We start from the raw sequence: 19,783 nt of genomic DNA on the forward strand, positions 1-19,783 counted from the left end.
ATTCTCAGCCAATTGGCGACTCAAGGCAGTTTCCAACAAATCAGTATACATAAAACATCTATCTATATATATCTATATATATATAGAGAGAGAGAGAGAGAGAGAGAGAGATGTTTTATGTATACTGATTTGTTGGAAACTGCCTTGAGTCGCCAATTGGCTGAGAAAGACGGTATACAAATACAGTAAATTATAGATAGATAGATAGATAGATAGATAGATAGAGAGAGAGAGAGAGAGAGAGAGAGAGAGAGAGAGAGAGATAGACAAGCAGACAGCTGGCGTCCCAAAGCCGCGGCCAAGCCAGCGCCAGCTCTTGTGCAATTCCCTTCTCCCGCCAGATGACGTTTCCCGCTCGCGCTCTCGCGAAGCCGCAGCCACAGCGTCGGTATTTTGACCCTCGCGGGGCCCCTTCCTCCAGGTGCCGCGCGTTGCTATGGCATTTCTCCCCTCGCGGCCCGCAGAGAGGAGCCGCGGCCTCAGCCAGGAAGAGGAGGGCGGGAGGCGGCGGCGGCGGCAGCAGCGGGCCTTGGCGTGGGCGGCGGCGCGGCCTTCTGGGCCCGCGCGCTTCGCCTGAGCCTCGGCCCTGGCAGGCTTGCCCTCCCTGAGGAGGGGCGTCCCTGCGGCGGGGGGCTGCGCGGCGGCCTCGCTGGACGCGCCTTTCGCTTCCCCGGCGCCGCCGCCGCCTCCTCCCCTCCCCTCCCTCGGCTCCGGGGCGGCGGCGGCGGAGGAGGAGGAGGGCAGGCGGTGCTCGGAGCCAGAGCTGCTGCTGCTGGGGAAGATGGCGGGCAACGGCGCGGGCTTCGCCGGGGCGGGCAGCGGGGAGATCGTCCAGCTCAACGTCGGGGGGACCAGGTGAGCAAGGAGCCCTGTGGGAGGGGGCTGGCAGCGGGGAGGGGTCGGGATCGAGGCCAGGCCTCTTTCTGGTCGAAGCAGGGCCTGGACAGAAAGGGAAGGCAGGCGGAAGGAAGGTGCCTCTACATAAGGCATGGGCAAACTTGGGCCCACCAGGTGTTTTGGACTTCAATTCCTACAATTCCTAGCAGCTTGTAGGCTGCTAGGAATTGTGGGAGTTGAAGTCCAGAACACCTGGAGGGGCGAAGTTTGCCCATGCCTGAAATACACTGCAGGATTATTGCAGTTTGGCTACTTTAAGACCCATGGCTCAATGCTGTCAAATCCTGGGAGTTGTAGTTTGCACTCTTTAGCAGAGAAGGCCACAGGCCTTGTAAAACGACAGCTTCTACAATTCCTAGCAGTTGATATTGTGGGAGTTGAAGTCCAGAACACATGGAGGGGCGAAGTTTGCCCATGCCTGAGATACACTGTAGAATTAATGCAGTTTGGCTACTTTAAGGCTCATGGCTCAATGCTGTCAAATCCTGGGAGCTGTAGTTTGCACTCCTTAGCAGAGAAGGCTATAGGTCTTGTAAAACTACAGCTTCTACAATTCCTAGCAGTTGGTATTGTCAGAGTTGAAGTCCAAACCCCTGGAGGGGCGAAGTTTGCCCATGCCTGAGATACACTGCAGAATTTGTGCAGTTTGACCTCTTTAAAGCCCATGGCTCAATGTTGTCAAATCCTAGGAGTTGTAGTTTGCACTCTTTAGCAGAGAAGGCCACAGGCCTTGTAAAACTACAGCTTCTACAATTCCTAGCAGTTGATATTGTGGGAATTGTGGGAGTTGAAGTCCAAAACACCTGGAGGGGCGAAGTTTGCCAATGCCTGAGATACACTGCAGAATTAGTGCAGTTTGGCCACTTTAAAGCCCATAGCTCAATGCTGTCAAATCCTGGGAGTTGTAGTTTGCACTCCTTAGCAGAGAAGGCTATAGGCTTTGTAAAACTACAGCTTCTACAATTCCTAGCAGCTGATAGTGTGGGAATTGTGGGAGTTGAAGTCCAGAACACCAGGAGGGGCAGAGTTTGCCCATGCCTGAGATACACTGTAGAATTAATGCAGTTTGGCTACTTTAAGGCCCATGGCTCAATGTTGTCAAATCCTGGGAGTTGTAGTTTGCACTCCTTAACAGAGAAGGTTATAGGCCCTGTAAAACTACAGCTTCTACAATGCCTAGCAGCTGGTATTGTCAGAGTTGAAGTCCAAAACCCCTGGAGGGGCGAAGAGTACCCATGCCTGAGATACACTGTAGAATTAATGCAGTTTGGCCACTTTAAGGCCCATGGCTTTAAGGCTCATGTTGTCAAATCCTGGGAGTTGTAGTTTGCACTCCTTGGCAGAGAAGGCTAGAGGCTTTGTAAAACTACAGCTCCTGTGGTTCCATAGCATTGGGTGTGTCTACACCAGGCTTGGGCAAACTTCAGTCTTTGAGGTGTTTTGGACTAAAATTCCCACAATTACTAACAGCGCACTATAGAAAAAATACAGTTGACACCTCTTTTTAACTGCCATGGCTGGTGCCTCTCCAAATGACAACTCCCAAGGTTGAGTTTGGCTCCACTTTAACTGCCATGGCTCAGTGCTATGGAATCCTGGGAGTTGTAATTTGATCAAGCACTAGCTCTCTTAGGAAGAGAAGGATGAAGGCCTTGGGAAACAATAGCCCTCAGAATTGCATAGCTACAGCTCCCATGATTCCATAACATTGAGGAATTGTGGGAGTTGAAGTGCGACTAAACCAGGCATGGGCAAACTTCGGCCTTCCAAGTGTTTTGGATTTCCACTCCCACAATTCCTCAATGCTATGGAATCATGGGAGTTGTTGTTTTTCAAGGTCTTTGGCCTCCCCTGACAAAGATTGCTAGTGCCTCTCTAAAGTCCAAACTCTAGGGTTCTTGAGGCTATGGCAGTTAAAGTGTTTTCAAGCTTCATCAATTCTACAGTGTAGATCAGACATGGGAAACCTTCAGCCCTCCAGGTGTTTTGGACTTCAACTGCACAAACTTCGGCCCATGCCTGGTGTAGATGTACCCAGTGAGGGATACTCTTCCCTATCTGCAATCCCAGGGACCTTAGGAAGGAGACCGGGCCTTGTGGAGAGGTTATTGTGCTTGATTATGGGGATGGTCTGCCTCTTACTACTTGATTGCCTCTTCCAGAGACATTTTCTCTTGTCAATGTCCATCTTGAATTGTGGTTCACGTTATTTCACATATATCTCTACAACAGTTTGTAGCTTTCCAGATATTGCTGGTCTGTATATCCCACCAGACCTAGTTAGAAGAGTAAATAGAGAGGGATAATGGGAGCTGCAGTCAAACCACATCTGAAACAACACTGAAAAGAGGCAGGAAAATCAGGTCCCTTAATGTATGGCTTTCTTTAGATTGTTTACTTTAATTCTGAATAATTATTAGAGTCATGAGGTACGGAAGAATGCATACTGTACTCTGCATTCACATTGAAATTGTAGTAAATTGGGGCTTGTAGTTACTTCGTAAAGTATGAAGCAGTAGGAAATGAGGAAGACTCATGGATGGACTCAATCAAGGAAGTTGCGGCCCTGTTGATGATAGGGTGACTTGGAAGTCGCCCATTCATTTAACAACAACAATTGCAGGTTGCATATCCCTTTCCAAAGTGCCTGAGACCAGAAGTGTTTTGGATTTTGGAATATCTGTATTGCATATATATATATATATATATACATAATGAGATTCTTGTAGATAGGACCCAAATCTAAATACCATAATTCATTGATATTTCATATTATTGAATACAGAGCCTGAAGGTAATTTTACACAAATTTGAATACACTGTACTCAGTATACAGTCAGAAAGTGTACACTTCTAAAATATGCTGATTTTGGTGTTATATAATACTCAAGATAAGCTTCTGTGTTAGCAGATAAAATGCAGCCATAAGAAAGATCTGTTTGGGGAAAACGTCAGGATGGGATAACTTAGAAAAGCTAGATTTGGAAATGTAGATAACTATAAATGAACTGGTTTGAATTTATGTTTATTCAGTTTGAAAAAATTGCTGACTTTTTAAGGCGATATAGTGATTTATCTATTCATGCCCTTGTTACATGACAGGAAAAAAACCTGCTTGTTAAAAGCATCTGCTTGGCCTACTTTGAGGATTCAGTCTCATGTTGAGAGCCAGTGTCAGTTATCTCATTGTTCTTGCTGATTGGCAGCAGAAACAATGGAATATATGTGTAATTATGTGGGATGATTGTACAGAAGAACTGTGTGTTCATGTCAAAATACTTAAACATTGTTCCTATTTCATTATTTAGAAATATCTGGCATTCTTGAGGCCAAAATAAAATTGAAGGCCAAGTTTCATCAGATGCTTAGGTGCCAGTTGAGAAACAGGCTCAAACAGTATTTCGGATTTCTGGTGCATTGGACAACCAATTACTTGTGACATTCTGGCCTTTGATTTGTAACCAATAAAAGCCTTCTCCAGTCTGTAGACATGTGTTTTAAAGGTTTATTAACTGGAATAATTTGAGATACAATAGTCCTTTTTATACTGAACCTCACAGATCACAAGATCTACCTAAATGTAAGAATTACAATGATATTTATGATGAGTCCTTTTAATGTTTTAAGCAAGAGCATCTGTAATTCCTAAAGCATTGCTGTTGAAAGATAATTGTTCAGTGATTCCCAAACTCTAATATTCTATGTATTTTGAACTTTAGCTCTCAGAAGCCTTGTCTGCCTTGGGCAGTGATCAGGGATTCTGGGAGCTGCAGTCCAAAACACCTGAAAGACCAGAGGTCAGGAGACAATAGTTTAGCTAGTATTTTCTTTTAATTGCAGAAGAATTATACCTTAGGGAATTCTTAAATTTAGATGAAACTTGAAATGGTTTTCCACCTCATACTTTTCAAATGTGATCTTAAACGTGACTGCCCAATAGTATGTCTTTGACCAAATTAATATTATTCCAAGGTAAATGGCTATGGGATTATAATCTTGGCCTACAATATATTTCCCTGAAACAAGACCAAATAAATTTGCCTATATGGCTTAGATTAATTTCCAACAGATGGATAGTGAGTGGAAATTAATGATATGAAAAAATCCCTATAAAGTTGTAGTATAAAATTAAAAAACAAACAAAAAGAAACTATGCATTGCTTGTTATTCAGTATTCATTGCGTTATGAATACTGAATAACAAGCAATGACAAGGGATGCAGTGGGCCAATATAATATTTTCCTATAATGCCAGACTGTACTTAGGATGCAAAAGAGGGAAGAAATGAACATGTTAAGTGACCTACATAGTTATTTACCTGTAATTGCTAAATAATTGTTTAGTTAGGTTGGAATTTTATTAAATTTCAGGAGAGTTAAATAGAAAACATTGGTTTGAATCCTAAGATATGTTCACATTAGTGGTCTTGTTTAGGGAAGTTTCTGTATTCCATTCTCTCCTTTCCAACTCCACAAGCCCCTTCCAAATTAAGGACAGGATGGGGTTTCCAGAATTGCAGTGGCTGTCAGGTGAAAAAAGTTAGAAGAGTTCCTTAACTTCTTTTAGGATTTGGCCTTACGTTTATGCATACAACACACCTAAGTTAACAAAGCATATGTCTTTCTGTGCCTTACTTTTTTAACAGAAAATTTGTTCCTGAAGGCAGAGATACAGTGGAAGGAATAAGAATGGGTTCTAGCACCATAAAACAGAAGGCCAGGTCAACACACTTCAGCAAACCGTTTATATAAAACAAACAATATGTATGTGTGACATAAAACAGCCAAGACAAGGAAGCCTTGTATAAGAAATTTCCCCGTCCTCTCACCATTCCTTCCCGTTTCCTGATCAATGTCACTATAACTGATGCCTGACCAGTAGGACGTATGTCACGACTGGAGACTGCTACAATATAGAGAACAGGGGAGGGGACAATATTTGCTATCCCAGGGCTGCCTGAGCCCAGAAAATACTGAATGTGAGTAAAAACAGTTCTCTCTAACTGTTTGAGAGATACTCTGAATTCTGCTCTACAATTCAGAGTATTCTTCGACTTTGGTTAACATGGGTCAAGACTTTGTTAAGGTGGCCTTGACCCACATTAACCTGGAATAGAACCATGCAGTGTTTGTCCTTTCCACATTAAGTAGTCAGTGTAGATGTGCCCCTGGTTAATATTTAGAATATCTTAGCATTATTTTAAGTTTGTATAAGCCCTATTTTAAAAAGTGCATTAGTAAAAAAAAGTTTGGCAAACATATTGTAACTCAGGTTGTAGAATTTGTTGAAAAAATTCCATTAACTGATAGAAACAATATTTTTGTACAAGATAATGGTTGAAATATTGTTTACTTTTAGTCCCCAGAATTAGTTACAGTATGTTATGAAATTCACCTTTTCAAGCTAAATAAATACTTAATGTCAAAAAGAACATTTTGCATCAGAGGTTGCAAATTAATCATTACTCTGATGTTATCAGTATTGTTTGAATATAGTTTGGTTTCATTGTAACTTAGTTGCATTGAACAGTTATGCTTTCAAATTTTGTCTTGTTTATAATTAAAATATTTTGTTATGCTTTCAAATTGTATTTTATTTATTAAGTATATTTTATTTTTTGTATGATGTAAATTTTTATCTGTATCAGTTTTAAACAAATAAACATATTTTATAAATCACCCTTATAAATCTTCCCAAGTCTGGGAAGAAAGTAGGACATAAAATAAATCCTATTTAGTATAGTACAGGAACGTCTATCTTGTGTCATAGGGAGAGACAATAATAAATAACAAAATTATAACTCATATTCTTAATTAGTGCTGCTCATTTTTGTATTATTTCTGCATATGAATAATAATTAAAAGACTAAAATTAAATGACCTCGTTTGATGGGAAATCATAAATATGTACTTTGTTGAGAAAAATGTCATGTTAAATAGCTTAACAGGTGACTTTCTATATTGCATGTAGTTGACTACTATGTGAATGGTTTGTTTGGCTATTGCTCTAAGCCAGTAGTACTCTTCTTAATAAATGTAAGTTAATTTAGAAAAGTCAAATTAAGTATGTTTTCTCCAAGTGGTCAATAGCAACCTCATGTTTCGCTGGATGCTACTATCCTTTACTAAGGTTTGTGTGTTTTATTTAAGACTGTACCTTTAGATTGTATTTTAAATGGACTTAAATTTATTAAGTAGAAATACAAACTAAAAGCAATAAGGACCATATTAGTACTTAAATTATTGACCTATTTTGTCAGTTGGGTGTCACAACTAATTGCAACTGGATTGTGGCTTATGGCTTTTTTCATTTGCAGGAAAAATCATGAAATAAGTTGTATTTTACAATTTTTGGGTATTGATGAAATCGATGTATTTCAAGTTGCAATTCCTGAAAAATTGACCTATGAATTAATATTCCATGTACATTCAAAGTCAGTTAATTAAAAAAAGAATAACTTGCTAATTACAATACTTTTTTACCTTTCATTTTCAGGTTCAGCACTTCAAGACAAACACTAATGTGGATTCCAGACTCTTTCTTTTCCAGGTATTGTGAACAGATTTAATTTGTAGTATGTCTCCCAAGTCATTTTTCAATGTATGGCAACCCTAAGGCAAACCTATCACAGGGTTTTCTCAGCAAGATTTGTTCTGAGGTGTTTGTTTTGCTATCCATGTCATTGTTCAAAAGATTTCACCTCACTTTCCTTCCCTGTGATAATTGGATTTTGAAGGGAAAAAAACTGCTTGTTGTGGAAACAAAGATTGGCAATAAAACTTCAATGGAGACATATTTTCCCCATGATAACTCTTTCAGGAGTGGATTTCCCTTTTGAGAGGTGCATTTCTCTAATTTCCTGTTGTCTGACTCCCATTCTTAACGATGAGTTGGATGTTTGTAACTTGGGGATTTCCTATAGATCTTAAATGTGATCACATAGAATATTGATTCACTTGCATGAATTGTCTACATTATATCTGTCGAACTCTGGGGTAATCTCTGGTACTCTTTCTTAGGCTTATCTCCATTTTAGGAACATTGTTTGGCTAATAGATTTTGCTTTTTGCTGTTTGCTTGTGTTAGGTAGATTCTAGGATCTTAAAACGTATTTTTAAGTCTTCTAGTGATGCCTGTCAATTTCATGTTATTATATCCAGCGTGGATGTAATAAATTCGGATTTGAGAAATACTGTCTTAAACTTGTCAGTATAGTATGTTTAAATGATATGTTATCTTATCAAATGTGTCCTTCTGCACATTTCTGAGAAAACAATTGTAAAAAAAATTAGGGGAAGATGAGAAGAAAGTGATTCCTAATCATTTCTGAACCTCCTAATTATTTTATGCAAATATCCCCATATAAGATTTGTGATAGAAATATGATGCTTGAAAATATCTTCTCTCTGCCACCTCACTCTCCTTGCTAAATTAAAGTTCAACCATAGATGTGGGTTTGGGAATTAGTGGGTAGAAAAACATGGATGTAGGGGCGGCAGGCAAATCTGTTTCTTTGAAGATGAGAAAGTCACCTCTCTTATGTCATCTCCTATAGCTACTCTCAGTGTTCAGGAGCTTTCTCTGTGCTGGACTCATATCCTGACTGAAGTTCAGCAAGGGGAAGAGTTAGGGTACATGGAGTACACTATTCAGTACATGGATTCAGTACATTCTCCTCTTCCGCTCTGCAGCCATCTTCTACCTCTTAAAAATTTTCATGGGCCTGAGGAAAATTTGCCATTCATGTGTGTGGAGGGGGGATGATGATATTACAGAGGAATTTGCAAAAAAATCCCCGTTCTTATAGAAGTAGAACAATTAGCTTACAATCCATGGCCTTCATTCATTTTTCTTTGAATCCTTTTCTAGATTTCTACCAAATTAAAAATAATTGATTTGCTTGTTTGTTTATTTACCTTTAGTTTGCTTAGTGGAAGAATTTCAACACTGAAAGATGAAACTGGTGCTGTGAGTATTCAGTTTATTTATTTATTTTAGAATAGTCAAATTGATTCCAGCATTAAATGTAGCTCGTTTGGATTTAGCATAGCTTGAACTTCCTGATATATGTAAATGAGAATGCTTTATGATTAACAAATGAATGTAAAACATAGCAGGTAGTAGTAAAAGGTCCTGGTTTGCAATTCTGGTTTAGTGGCATAGCTTAAACAACAAAACATTTGCAGGAGACATTAAAGCGAACTGACCCAAATAGAAAACAAGCTCACCAAACAAAAGAGTGCTTCAACAGATGGTCTGGTGACATCATTCTCAACTATCAACAAAAGTTACAATAAATAATAAATAAACGTTAAATAATATATTTTAAATATATATAACTAAAATCTGGTCTCATTTGCCTATACTGTAGAATTTTTTCTGGGCTCTAAATTCTGTGAAAATGATGTTTTGGAATATCTGAACAATATTCACTAAGTAAATGGGAAGAGTTTGCTCTTGATTTTATACAGGTTGATTTTAAGGGATGAAGCATTATATCTGAAACCGCTAGTGGTGAGAGTAGTTATCATATCAAAATTAGCAAAGTTTTAAAAGTCTTGTTCTTAAAGACTTAGAGAGTTTTGTATTCAATTATGGTATGTATTCAGCACTGTATGTAAGGTGTAGTACTGGCATTTTTTTTAAAAAAAGAACAAATTAGAATATATATTGTGTTAGAAATGTTCTCTTGATTAAAACATGACTGCAAAATAATAAATATGCTCTGTTTTTTCATAGATATTTATTGATCGAGATCCTGCAGCCTTTGCACCTATTTTAAATTTTCTTCGAACAAAGGAATTAGATTTGCGGTAAGTAATTCTCATTTTCACTGTCATTTAAAACACATAGGATCCCTGTTGGTTCAGACCAAAGGTCTATGCAGTACACATTTTGTCCCCATCACAACCAGATGCCTATCTGAAGCCCACAAGTAGGATAGAAATGTAAATGCAGCTTTCATGTTGTCAAATGACTTGTGTGCAAAACAGGAGTGTAACAGTACATTCCTTCCTGTTTTCTGTAGCAGCTGGTATTAAGAGGTTTACTGCTTTCATAACGAAGCTGATATATACCGAACGTGACTTGTAACCATTGATAGCCTTATCCTTCATGAATTTGTTGAATTCTTAAGCTCCCCTAAAGCATCACAAAAATATGGCAATAGTTGTACAAGTTCCGTTGTTGAACAGATTACATTACCTTTAAAAATGCTTCATGTGGACTTCTAGAGAAATTCTGAAGGGTCCCTGGATTCTAGCTAGGCTTTAAGGATCTTCCCTAAACCTTTGACCTTCGTGTGTGAATCCTTTTATTTACTCATCTCCTGTAACCTTTTTATCATCTATCAGAAATTTTGCAGTTCAGTCTAGCAATGAAAATGTCAGACACGAAATATTTGTTAGTTTTTGACACTTTTTGCTGAAAAAAGTATGCAATCCAAATGACAGGTGATCTAACCTTTCTAATTATGCTGTCAGATACAGTCTCAGGTAGGGTGAATTCCCCTCTCTTGTTGCAGTCCCCTTGAAACGTATTTCGAAGGATCGGAGACCCCAGCTGTTTTTCAGCTGGTGTTGAGGACTGCACAGAGGAATCATAGAATCATAGAGTTGGAAGGGACCTCATGGGCCATCCAGTCCAACCCCCTTCCAAGAAGCAGGAATATTGCATTCAAAGCACCCCTGACAGATGGCCATCCAACCTCTGTTGAAAAGCTTCCAAAGAAGGAGCCTCCACCACACTCCAGGGCAGAGAGTTCCACTGCTGAATGGCTCTCACAGTCAGGAAGTTCTTCCTCATGTTCAGATGAAATCTCCTTCAGGAGGAGAATCTCAGGAGGAGGAGAAAGCTTTGCATTGTGCCTGTCATAATGCTGACTATACCACAAATTGTTTACACAACATAGGAACTGGCGTGTTCTCATTTTAAGAAAATTACTGCTTAAATTTAAGAATTACAGGCAGTCCCCAAGTTGTGACGAGGTAAGTTCTGTAGGTTTGTCCTTAAGTTGAATTTATATGTAAGTCAGAACAGGTACACTTTTTGTAACTAAAGCTTTGGATAGCATAAAACGCCTGTGGTGTCTGTTTTGCTGTCTGTGCCCCTGTTCAGAAGACTTCACCTCACTTTCTGTACCTGTGATAATTGGATTTTGAAAAAAAAATGGCTTGTTATGGAAACAAGGATCAGTTATAAAGCTTCAGTTGGGACACCTTTTCCCCATGATAACTCTTTCAGGGGTGAATTTCTCTTCCTAGAGGTAGATTTATCTCACTTCCTGTTGTCTCATCCCTGTTCTTAACTATGAGTTGTTTGTAAGTTGAATGTTTGTAAATCAGCATTAAGTTTGTGTAGAACTTTCTATTTGTCGATAACCTGTAGAACTGTTTTCTGTTGTATCTTGTATCAAGTATTTTGCTTGTATATAAAATTGCCATTTCTTATAAGAGATTTAGCTTTTCTTTGGAATTTTGGTGCCTGAACTATAGAGCTAGTGATTAATATTCATGCTCATTTTTTTTTGCAGGGGAGTGAGTATTAATGTACTCAGACATGAAGCAGAATTTTATGGAATCACACCTTTAGGTAAATATGCTCATTTTAATTTTCAGTAGTTTGAATTTGCTCAGTGTTGTAGTCTGAGTGTTGGACTATGGAGAACAGGGTCTGAATCCCTGCTCAGCCATGGAAACCCACTCAGCCTCAGAGGGGGGCAAAGGCAAACTTCCTCTCAGTAAATCTTGCCAAGAAAATGTGGTGATGAGTTCACTTTAAGGTTTTTGTAAACCAGAAAAAACTGGTGTTCACACAACAACAACAACAACAACTATTTAAATTCTGTTTAGAGTAAATGGTAGTAAACAATATTGTTTGCTTACCATAAATTTACAGACAATAACATTTGGTTCAGTTGTGGGGGGAAAGAAAGATAATATTAACTCGCCTGTTCTCAGGGCAGATTTCCCCTTTTTGCTACACATGATATACCCTAATCTCATAATTTCACATCCTTTGATTCCTACCACAAAGGGATGTATACATGGGTGTAATGTGGATCAGGGTCACTTGCACTGCAATGCCCTAATTTAGAAATCCCTCCAAAAAGGGTCTCATTGGTGAGATTCAGATTGATAGTTAGGAGGGTGTTTGCTGTGTACTGTGACATTATAAAGTGTATTTTAATCCTTAACTACTTTAGACTTCTTAGGATCTTGTTAATGATTTGAAATTTTAATGTTGGAGATGGATTTGGTGACCTTTCTGGAGAATGGAAGTCACCATAGTAATGATTTATCATTATCACTTCATTTTAGCAAAATGGGAAGGGACATTTGAGCTCAGCCCTAAAGTGAGCTCAGCATGTACCTGCATTCATCTTTAGATTCTGTACTTGACAATAAAGGAAATACAAAGCATTGTGGATTAAACCATATTTCATTTGCATATATGTAATTGGTTCTCACTATACATGCTGTTTCCTTTCAGTAAGAAGATTGCTCTTATGTGAAGAGCTGGAGCGTTCCTCTTGTGGCAGTGTCCTTTTTCATGGATATCTTCCACCTCCAGGTACATACATGTTGTGTGTGGGTGATTCCTATCCTCTGGGGAAAGAAAAGCTCTGTTCTCTTTTTGTAACAAATGGATGCCACGTTTATTAGGCTTTGGATTAACAAAAAAATCAACCCACTAGCTGGATTGACTCAAATGTTGGAATAAGGACCCATTGTAAAGTAAGAGGTAGAGGCTACAAGTGCTCCCACCCCATTACTCTTCCCTTACCAAAATCAGAGAAAGAAAATCAGCTGTCCTTCCTTCTCTACCCCTTTTTTCCAGCCCAAGCAGCACTTGGGAGAGGTGAGCAAACTAACCTTCCAGGTGTTGATGAATTGCTACTCCTTTATTCCTTCATAATTCTCTCCTGGATATTCGCTGTAGGATTAAGAGGAGTTGCAATCCAACAACAGATGGGGGGCCATCGGTCATTCACTGTTGTTCTGATGAATGGACTGATCTATCCAGTGAGAACCCTTACAATTGATAAGCTCTCACTATCTGACTTGTTATTGTCTTGATATTGATAAGTCACTGCACACCAAAATTATATACTATATTTCCTCTGTTCTAAGACACACATTTCCCATATAAACATCTCTAAAAAAATTTTTTTTCTGTCAGTGGTACTGAAATTAGTGCATGCCTTACAATTGATGGCATTTTAGAACTGATGAATTGTAGGCAATATTTTTATTTGAAAGAATGGTGGATTGGATTGTGAAGGATGCCACACTTTCACCAAGCTTCTGGTGAAATGTCATGGAAAAGTATAGAGTGGACTGTTGAGGGAAGAAAACAGAATTTAACTAAAATTGTATGGCAACACCTTAGTCTAATAGTCAAGATTTCTCTGCATTCTACTTCAACCTCAGTACCATTCTAGCCTTTCCCCACCTTCCAATTCTGTTACTTAGAAGCAGTATTTGGAAATCGGGGGAAGAGATTGTAAAGTTTCTTTCCATTGGTTTGTTTTTTTTTTTTTTAACTCTGAGTACTTTACTGTTATGAGTTGCTTTATGTAGGGCCCAGTCCTAGGTCCTATATTATTCTGATTGCTGGTGAATCCGTAACATCCTGAGATCTTCAGATCACCTTATTCCATCGCAAACTTGGTTGATGGGAATGAGAGAGGGTCTTTTCAGTGGCTGTCTCTCGACTCTGGAACTCTCTGCCAGGGAAGCCAAAATAGCTCCCTCCCTGCTGTCCTTCTGGCAGCAGGCTAAAACCTTTCTATTCAGGCAGGCTTTTAAAGAAGTTTTTTAAGATCAAGTCGGGGAGTGCTGTGGTTTTTACTTCAAATATGTTTGTTTACATTTTGACTGTGAATTTTTAATACCATTGATATTTAATTATGTTTTAATGTTTGTATTGTTGTAGATTTTAAATTGTACTGAAATGCTTTAAATGTAAGCTGCTTTGAGACTCCTTGCAGAGAGAAAAAGTGGGGTATAAATAAACAACAACAATAATAAAGGACAGTAAAGACAAATGTCTTCATTTTTGTTGCAGGCATTCCAAGTCGCAAGATCAGCAGTTCTGCAGGTGTGTCTGCTGATGTTAGGTCACCTCAGAATGGTCCAGAAGGAGAAGCACGTGGAGGAAACATGCAGCCTTCACTTGCTGGTGCTGGAGAGGATGCAGTTAGGCTAGGTGATTAAAATTGTCGTAATTTTTTAGTGCAGTTGCAATATTTTAAAAAAAAATTCTTGTGATGTTTGCTACAGCAAAAAAAAAAATGCAGTAGACACTCAGTTAACCATTGGGATTGGTGGATGCCAGATAAATGTAGTTTCTGGTTGCTTGAAACTTACTATTAAAAGTAGGCCTGACTAATATTATACTCCATACTGTACCATTCCATGAACGCTGTTCCATAACTCAAGCTGCGAGAAAATGTGAGTAACAAATAAAGTTAATTATCATCATCATCATCATCATCCTGAATATTGAAATGCAGTAGTTAAAAGGAAATGAAGACAAAACTTAATGTGACACAGTTTAATTGTATTGTGATATGGCCTAAGGGCTAATCAATAAACTATTCTGTTCTGTTCTATTATAAAAACGGCTTTGTGAATGCAGTATGCAATTTTAGTTAATGTTTATGGACAGTTGCTTGAGTTCTGATTAACTGTGATTAGTCCTATAGTATCACATTTCGAATACATTTGTACAGTATGTCCAGAACTTTAGAATGTAGTTGCCATGACTGTACAACTGCAATGGTAGTAAAGATTAGGTAAAAAAGCTAATGATCCATAATAACATACCTCTGCTGTATTGTTGTTTTATAAGGGTTTCCTGTGGATCCACGGAAAGTTTTGATAGTGGCTGGTCATCATAACTGGATTGTAGCTGCATATGCTCACTTTGCAGTTTGTTACAGGTAAATACAGAATTGCCAATGCTGCTTTTCATATTGTGTAATATTTTAACGTGTTCTGTTCTGCAGGAGAAATGTTAGCATGGATGTTTCATTGTATGGGATAATCCAATTTAGATGCAATGCAGGATTTTTGCTGCAACCTGTATAAATCGTTGTGTTGTGCTGGCAGTGAGGTGTGCTTCTCTGGCTACATAAGAACAGGCTGATGCTGTTATTTGAGGAATAACTTAACATTGTGAAGTGATTACTTACGTTTTGTTAAAATGTTAATCAGTGTAAAAATAATGGCAGTCTTTGGGGCATGTTATTTCAACTGGGTACTCTAATAGAAACAATAGTCCCTCAATTCAAGAACAGGGAAACTGCTTCCCTAAATCTTGGGATATAATTCAATTTTGGCTGATAAACAAGTCCAGTTTGATTTGTTTGAAACAAATTACAAGATTTTCTGCAAATATGCAAATTCTGACTTACTATGAGTTACCTCTACTTTCTTACATCTTGTTTTACTGAAAAATAGAAAGGTACGTGTTTTGTTTGTAACAAAAAGGATCCCAATAGCAAAAAAAAAAAAAAAAAATCCAAGTGAGTAGGATAGTTGTTTTTCCGGGCATTTTTTTTTGCTTGCTTCTGCAATTTATTGGTTGATTTGTACAATGTTTTAAAATGTTTTTACTGTTTTAACTGTTATTCTTATGATGTATATGTTGTAAGCATTGCTGATGCCTATGTGAGGCTGCCCTGAGTCCCCCTTGTGGGGAGAAGGGCAGGATAGAAGCGTATGAAATAAATAAATTAAATAAATAAATTTGCAGAAATTGTTTACAACTTTTTATGTGTCAGTATTTCAGAATACCTATGATGTAGATCTAGTTTTGTATGGTTTTGCAACAGAACACAGCTCCTGCCTTGGTACTTGAGCATTCAGTCTTTTTTTCCCCGGCTTCAGCAGTATGAGATGGTACATCTAGTTCCATTGACTTAACTGGTGCTAACTCCCGTTTGGATCCTTCTCTCCCTTGAATTATTTGTTAGCAGCCATTCCATTTGGCCCTAGCAGAGGGCCAAATGGACTGTCAGTAGGACTGTCAGTAGCTTGACTGAGAAACACCTATTTTTTGACCCATCTCACATAATAATGTGTGTTCCAGGTATAAGGAGCTATTATGAAACTTTGAAAACTGGTGACAAGCTTCTCTCTTTTTAATCATCTCTTTTGTACAATATTATAACAGTTTGTATGCCTGCAAGCATGATGTGTCATTTTTAGTCTTTCTACAGTATCTAGACATTAATAATATCCTATGCCACTTTAATTTGCTGAGAATTGTGAACATGTATGAACATTTCCTGTCTATCTGTTAGAGAATTAGAGAAATTTCACTTAATTGCTCTAAAAAATATGTCTGTGAGGTCACAAAGAGTCGGAAGCGACTGAACAAATAAACAACAACAAGCAGATAAAATCAGAACTCCATTATGTATTATAGCACTTATCTAGATAGTACTTTGTTGGTGCTCAATAGTATTTCTGTTTTGCCTATCAAGGATAAAATCTCTCTCCTTATATAGGCATGTTGTTGTATACTTTCAAGTCATTTCTGATTTAAGGCAACCCTAATATGAACCTGTCATGAGTTGGGTTTTTTTTAGCAAGATGTGTTCAGAGCGGGTTTGTCTTTGCCCTTCTCTGGACCTGAGAGAGAGTGACATGTCCTAAGTGCGTTTCAGTGTCTGAACAGGAATTCAGATCACGATCTCCAGAGTCTTAGCCCTCCCCATATTAATTGATAGAATATTATGACATGTTATGCATTTGTAATCTGTTCCCTAGAACAAGGACTAGAGAATGTTTGTCTATCAGATATTTCTCAGTTCCAACACCCAGAAGCCCAAGTCAGCATAGTCAGTGATAAAAGCATTGTGGGAATTACAGAGTAAACCTCTTAAGGACTTGAGGCTCCCCTCCTCTGATCTAGAAATTGGAATAAATGATTCTTTCTGAAGTTCAGCCATATTTTGAAAAGCTTGCCTTGCAGAAACATATTTGTAATATATACTTATTTCCCCTAGAATTAAAGAATCCTCTGGATGGCAACAAGTATTCACCAGTCCATACTTAGATTGGACTATTGAGCGTGTGGCATTAAATGCAAAGGTTGTTGGTGGACCACATGGAGATAAAGATAAAATGGTGGCTGTTGCATCTGAGAGCAGCATCATCTTATGGAGTGTTCAGGATGGTGGTAGTGGTAGTGAAATAGGTGAGTATGTTGTTAGATTTGCCCCAGTTCAGTGTTTTACCATTTGGTGTAACAGCCTGTCTAAATTCATTTGCTCAAAGCAAGCAGAAACTAATTTTTGTTCAGTTAACATTTATTTCTCCTCTAGCCATCACTTATAGGCTAAAGCAGTACCTTAATAGGAAAGATGATAAAATCTAAGAGCAATGGTTTCCTTAATGGGTAGATGGTGGTATATGTCAATTACAAAAAGTGTTGCCGAAGCCCTGTTGTGATAATAAGTAGAAAGTAATTTAATTTGTGACTGACTTATTTCAGCTCTGCATGGTGAACTTAAATGTGGGAATTAGAGATGACAGTTTGGAATGACTGCCAGCTTGTCTTGTTCTTACTAAAAGCCATGTTTCTCAAGGTCTCCTTCTTATAACCTTCAAAAACATAATTTGGGCAATGCTTTGCCATTAATAGTTTTTTGAACAGAAATTATCGGAGATGGCTAGCACTGGGCATCAGACAGCTTCAGAGCCAAAGGCTTTACATTACCAGAAGGTACATAAATATGGAAAAGGCTTTCAGAGAAGTCAAGTACTTCACTCTAGAGATCTGATTGAAAGCCTGTACTGCTTACTAAAATACATACTTGCTTCCAAACATCAACAGTAGCCTTTTTGAGAAGGGACAGAGATACGGGGAATCTCTTGAGTTCCAAAATAGCATTTAAATAATGGCGTAGTGATAATGACAGTCTCTTTCCCCCAGCTATGAAGAACTGTCACTGCACATTTAATTTATTCACAACTATAGATATGGTGTCTTGATACATTTTTCCAAAAATCGCTTGTATGTTTCGAAAGGTATTCAAAGAAGTGGGTTTGTTTCCTGCCCTCAAGTAATTAAGTCCCGGAAGGATTCAGTTTTCATGAGTAGAATGATTATAGAATAGTGTGAATATTTAGTTCATTTGGCTTTACTGTTCTAATAAAGGAATATTTATTTGTGTGGTTCAGAGGTTTAAAAATAAAATAAATTGAAAAGTAACAAATACAATTAAGGCTGCAAACACTAAAAAAAACAGTGATTAGGAAAAACTTCCAGAAGAAGAAGGCAGTAACAGTACTCTTTGGTCACCATTTAGAAGAGTCTCCATGTATATAAGATGAATGTTCAATGAGACCTTGGTATCTACTGGGTTTTAGTTCCAAGACCCCCTGCAGATATTAAAACCTATGGATGCTCAAGTCCAAAAAACATTGTGTACATATAATGGAATAATAAATTGGTGTCCCTTATATAAAATGGCAAAATGAAATTTTCCTTTTTGGATTTAAAAATAGTATTTTCAAGCTGCGGATAGTGAATTTGTGGATCAAGAATCCTCTGGACATTCCACAGATATATAAACCTTACTTGGCTAGTTTCCAACAGACCTCACAATCTCTGAGGATTCCTGCAATAGATGTGAGTGAAATGTCAGGAGAGAATGCTTTTGAAACATGGCAATACAGCTTGGGAAACGCACAGCAACCCTCTTTTAAATGTGTTTTTTATTTTATGCTGCCCAGACTATCAAATAACAGAAGGAATAGTTTGCCTTCTCAAATAAACCTATATGAACAGGAAGGGACATTAAGACCCCCCCCCCCCCCCCCACACACACACACCCCTTCGGTAGCTTGAGTTGCGGGGACTGGTGTGGGGACTTTGTAGTTACCTCAAAATAAATAAGACGGATTATTTCCCTCTTTTTGCTCTTGCTTACTTGTTCACATATGTCTAGTTTACCTTTCCATGTGCTCTCTGTGTGAGTCATATTACTCAAAGTTGAATATTAGTTTTCAACTGGGACAGCATATGAGGTCATTTCGGGAGTCTGGAAACACTAACAATCTCAAGTGTAGAAGGGGGCAAAGGAGAACTAAAAACATAGGTAGTGAAAGACAAGGAAATGCAGTCTGTATGAATAATTGTGACTGGCTTCACCAAAGTTACACAGCAGAAACCATTTTAATTTTAATTGCTGGTAAGGCAATCAGTACTGAACTGGGAAAATAAGATAAAACATTATTTCTCACCTTGATCACAGTTAAGACATGAAAATTCTTCATCAAGAAACATCCTTTCAAGTGGCACAAAGTTAAATTAAGTAAATGATAAGCATATTGATGTACTCTAGCTGTACTATACAACACACTAAAATGATATATTGAAATTAATACACATCAACCTATTTGTAGTTTTAGTTACTAAATAGGCAAGGCTGTTCTTGTTCAGATAACTTTACAGGGCCGTTTCTCTTGCCGAGGCTAATGTCAGCCGCTCTGCCTTGGGATAGAGAAGTAGTGCTTTGTTCATGTCCTGTAAAAGAAACAATTTGTTGTTACAAACACTCTTCAGAAGCTGACAACACCATCTATGGAAAATTGCAAGAGCTGGCATCTCCATGATAGAGCTCTCCCAGAGGCTGTTTTCCTTTCAATATTACTTACATAAGATACCACTACTGGATTGCTGCTATAAGCAATATTTTACTGAGAGGGCCCCTTAAGACAAGAACCTGTCATTACTTATACCATCGTCTTCCCTGTGGACGGCCATCAGGATTGTTGAGCCTAAGCAGGAGTGACACTTTAAATTCCTTCAGACTATTCACGCTGTCTTCCTTGATTTCCCTGAACCTCGTCCTTCTCCAGAGTAATCA

General features: G+C 38.4%; 1 protein-coding gene across 2 annotated transcripts in view; it reads left to right on the plus strand.

Annotated features, from left to right (window-relative positions):
- Positions 1 to 347: 347 nt before the first annotated feature.
- KCTD3 (potassium channel tetramerization domain containing 3) overlaps positions 348 to 19,783 on the plus strand; it is a 44,115-nt gene continuing 24,679 nt past the window's right edge. Inside the window, exons 1-9 of one of the 2 annotated variants that reach the window (XM_060754271.2) lie at positions 348 to 855; positions 7,393 to 7,446; positions 8,820 to 8,865; positions 9,637 to 9,710; positions 11,429 to 11,487; positions 12,388 to 12,468; positions 13,966 to 14,106; positions 14,752 to 14,842; positions 16,916 to 17,106. In XM_060754271.2, coding sequence (XP_060610254.2) covers positions 782 to 855; positions 7,393 to 7,446; positions 8,820 to 8,865; positions 9,637 to 9,710; positions 11,429 to 11,487; positions 12,388 to 12,468; positions 13,966 to 14,106; positions 14,752 to 14,842; positions 16,916 to 17,106 — 811 coding nt within the window. In that variant the 5' untranslated portion in view covers positions 348 to 781. Of the gene's footprint in view, positions 856 to 5,851; positions 5,876 to 7,392; positions 7,447 to 8,819; positions 8,866 to 9,636; positions 9,711 to 11,428; positions 11,488 to 12,387; positions 12,469 to 13,965; positions 14,107 to 14,751; positions 14,843 to 16,915; positions 17,107 to 19,783 lie in introns of those variants that run through there. The other variant, XM_060754272.2, reaches the window with a different exon arrangement.

Source organism: Anolis sagrei, chromosome 1, assembly GCF_037176765.1.
Source record: "Anolis sagrei isolate rAnoSag1 chromosome 1, rAnoSag1.mat, whole genome shotgun sequence".
In the NCBI taxonomy this organism is placed as follows: Eukaryota; Metazoa; Chordata; class Lepidosauria; order Squamata; family Dactyloidae; genus Anolis; species Anolis sagrei.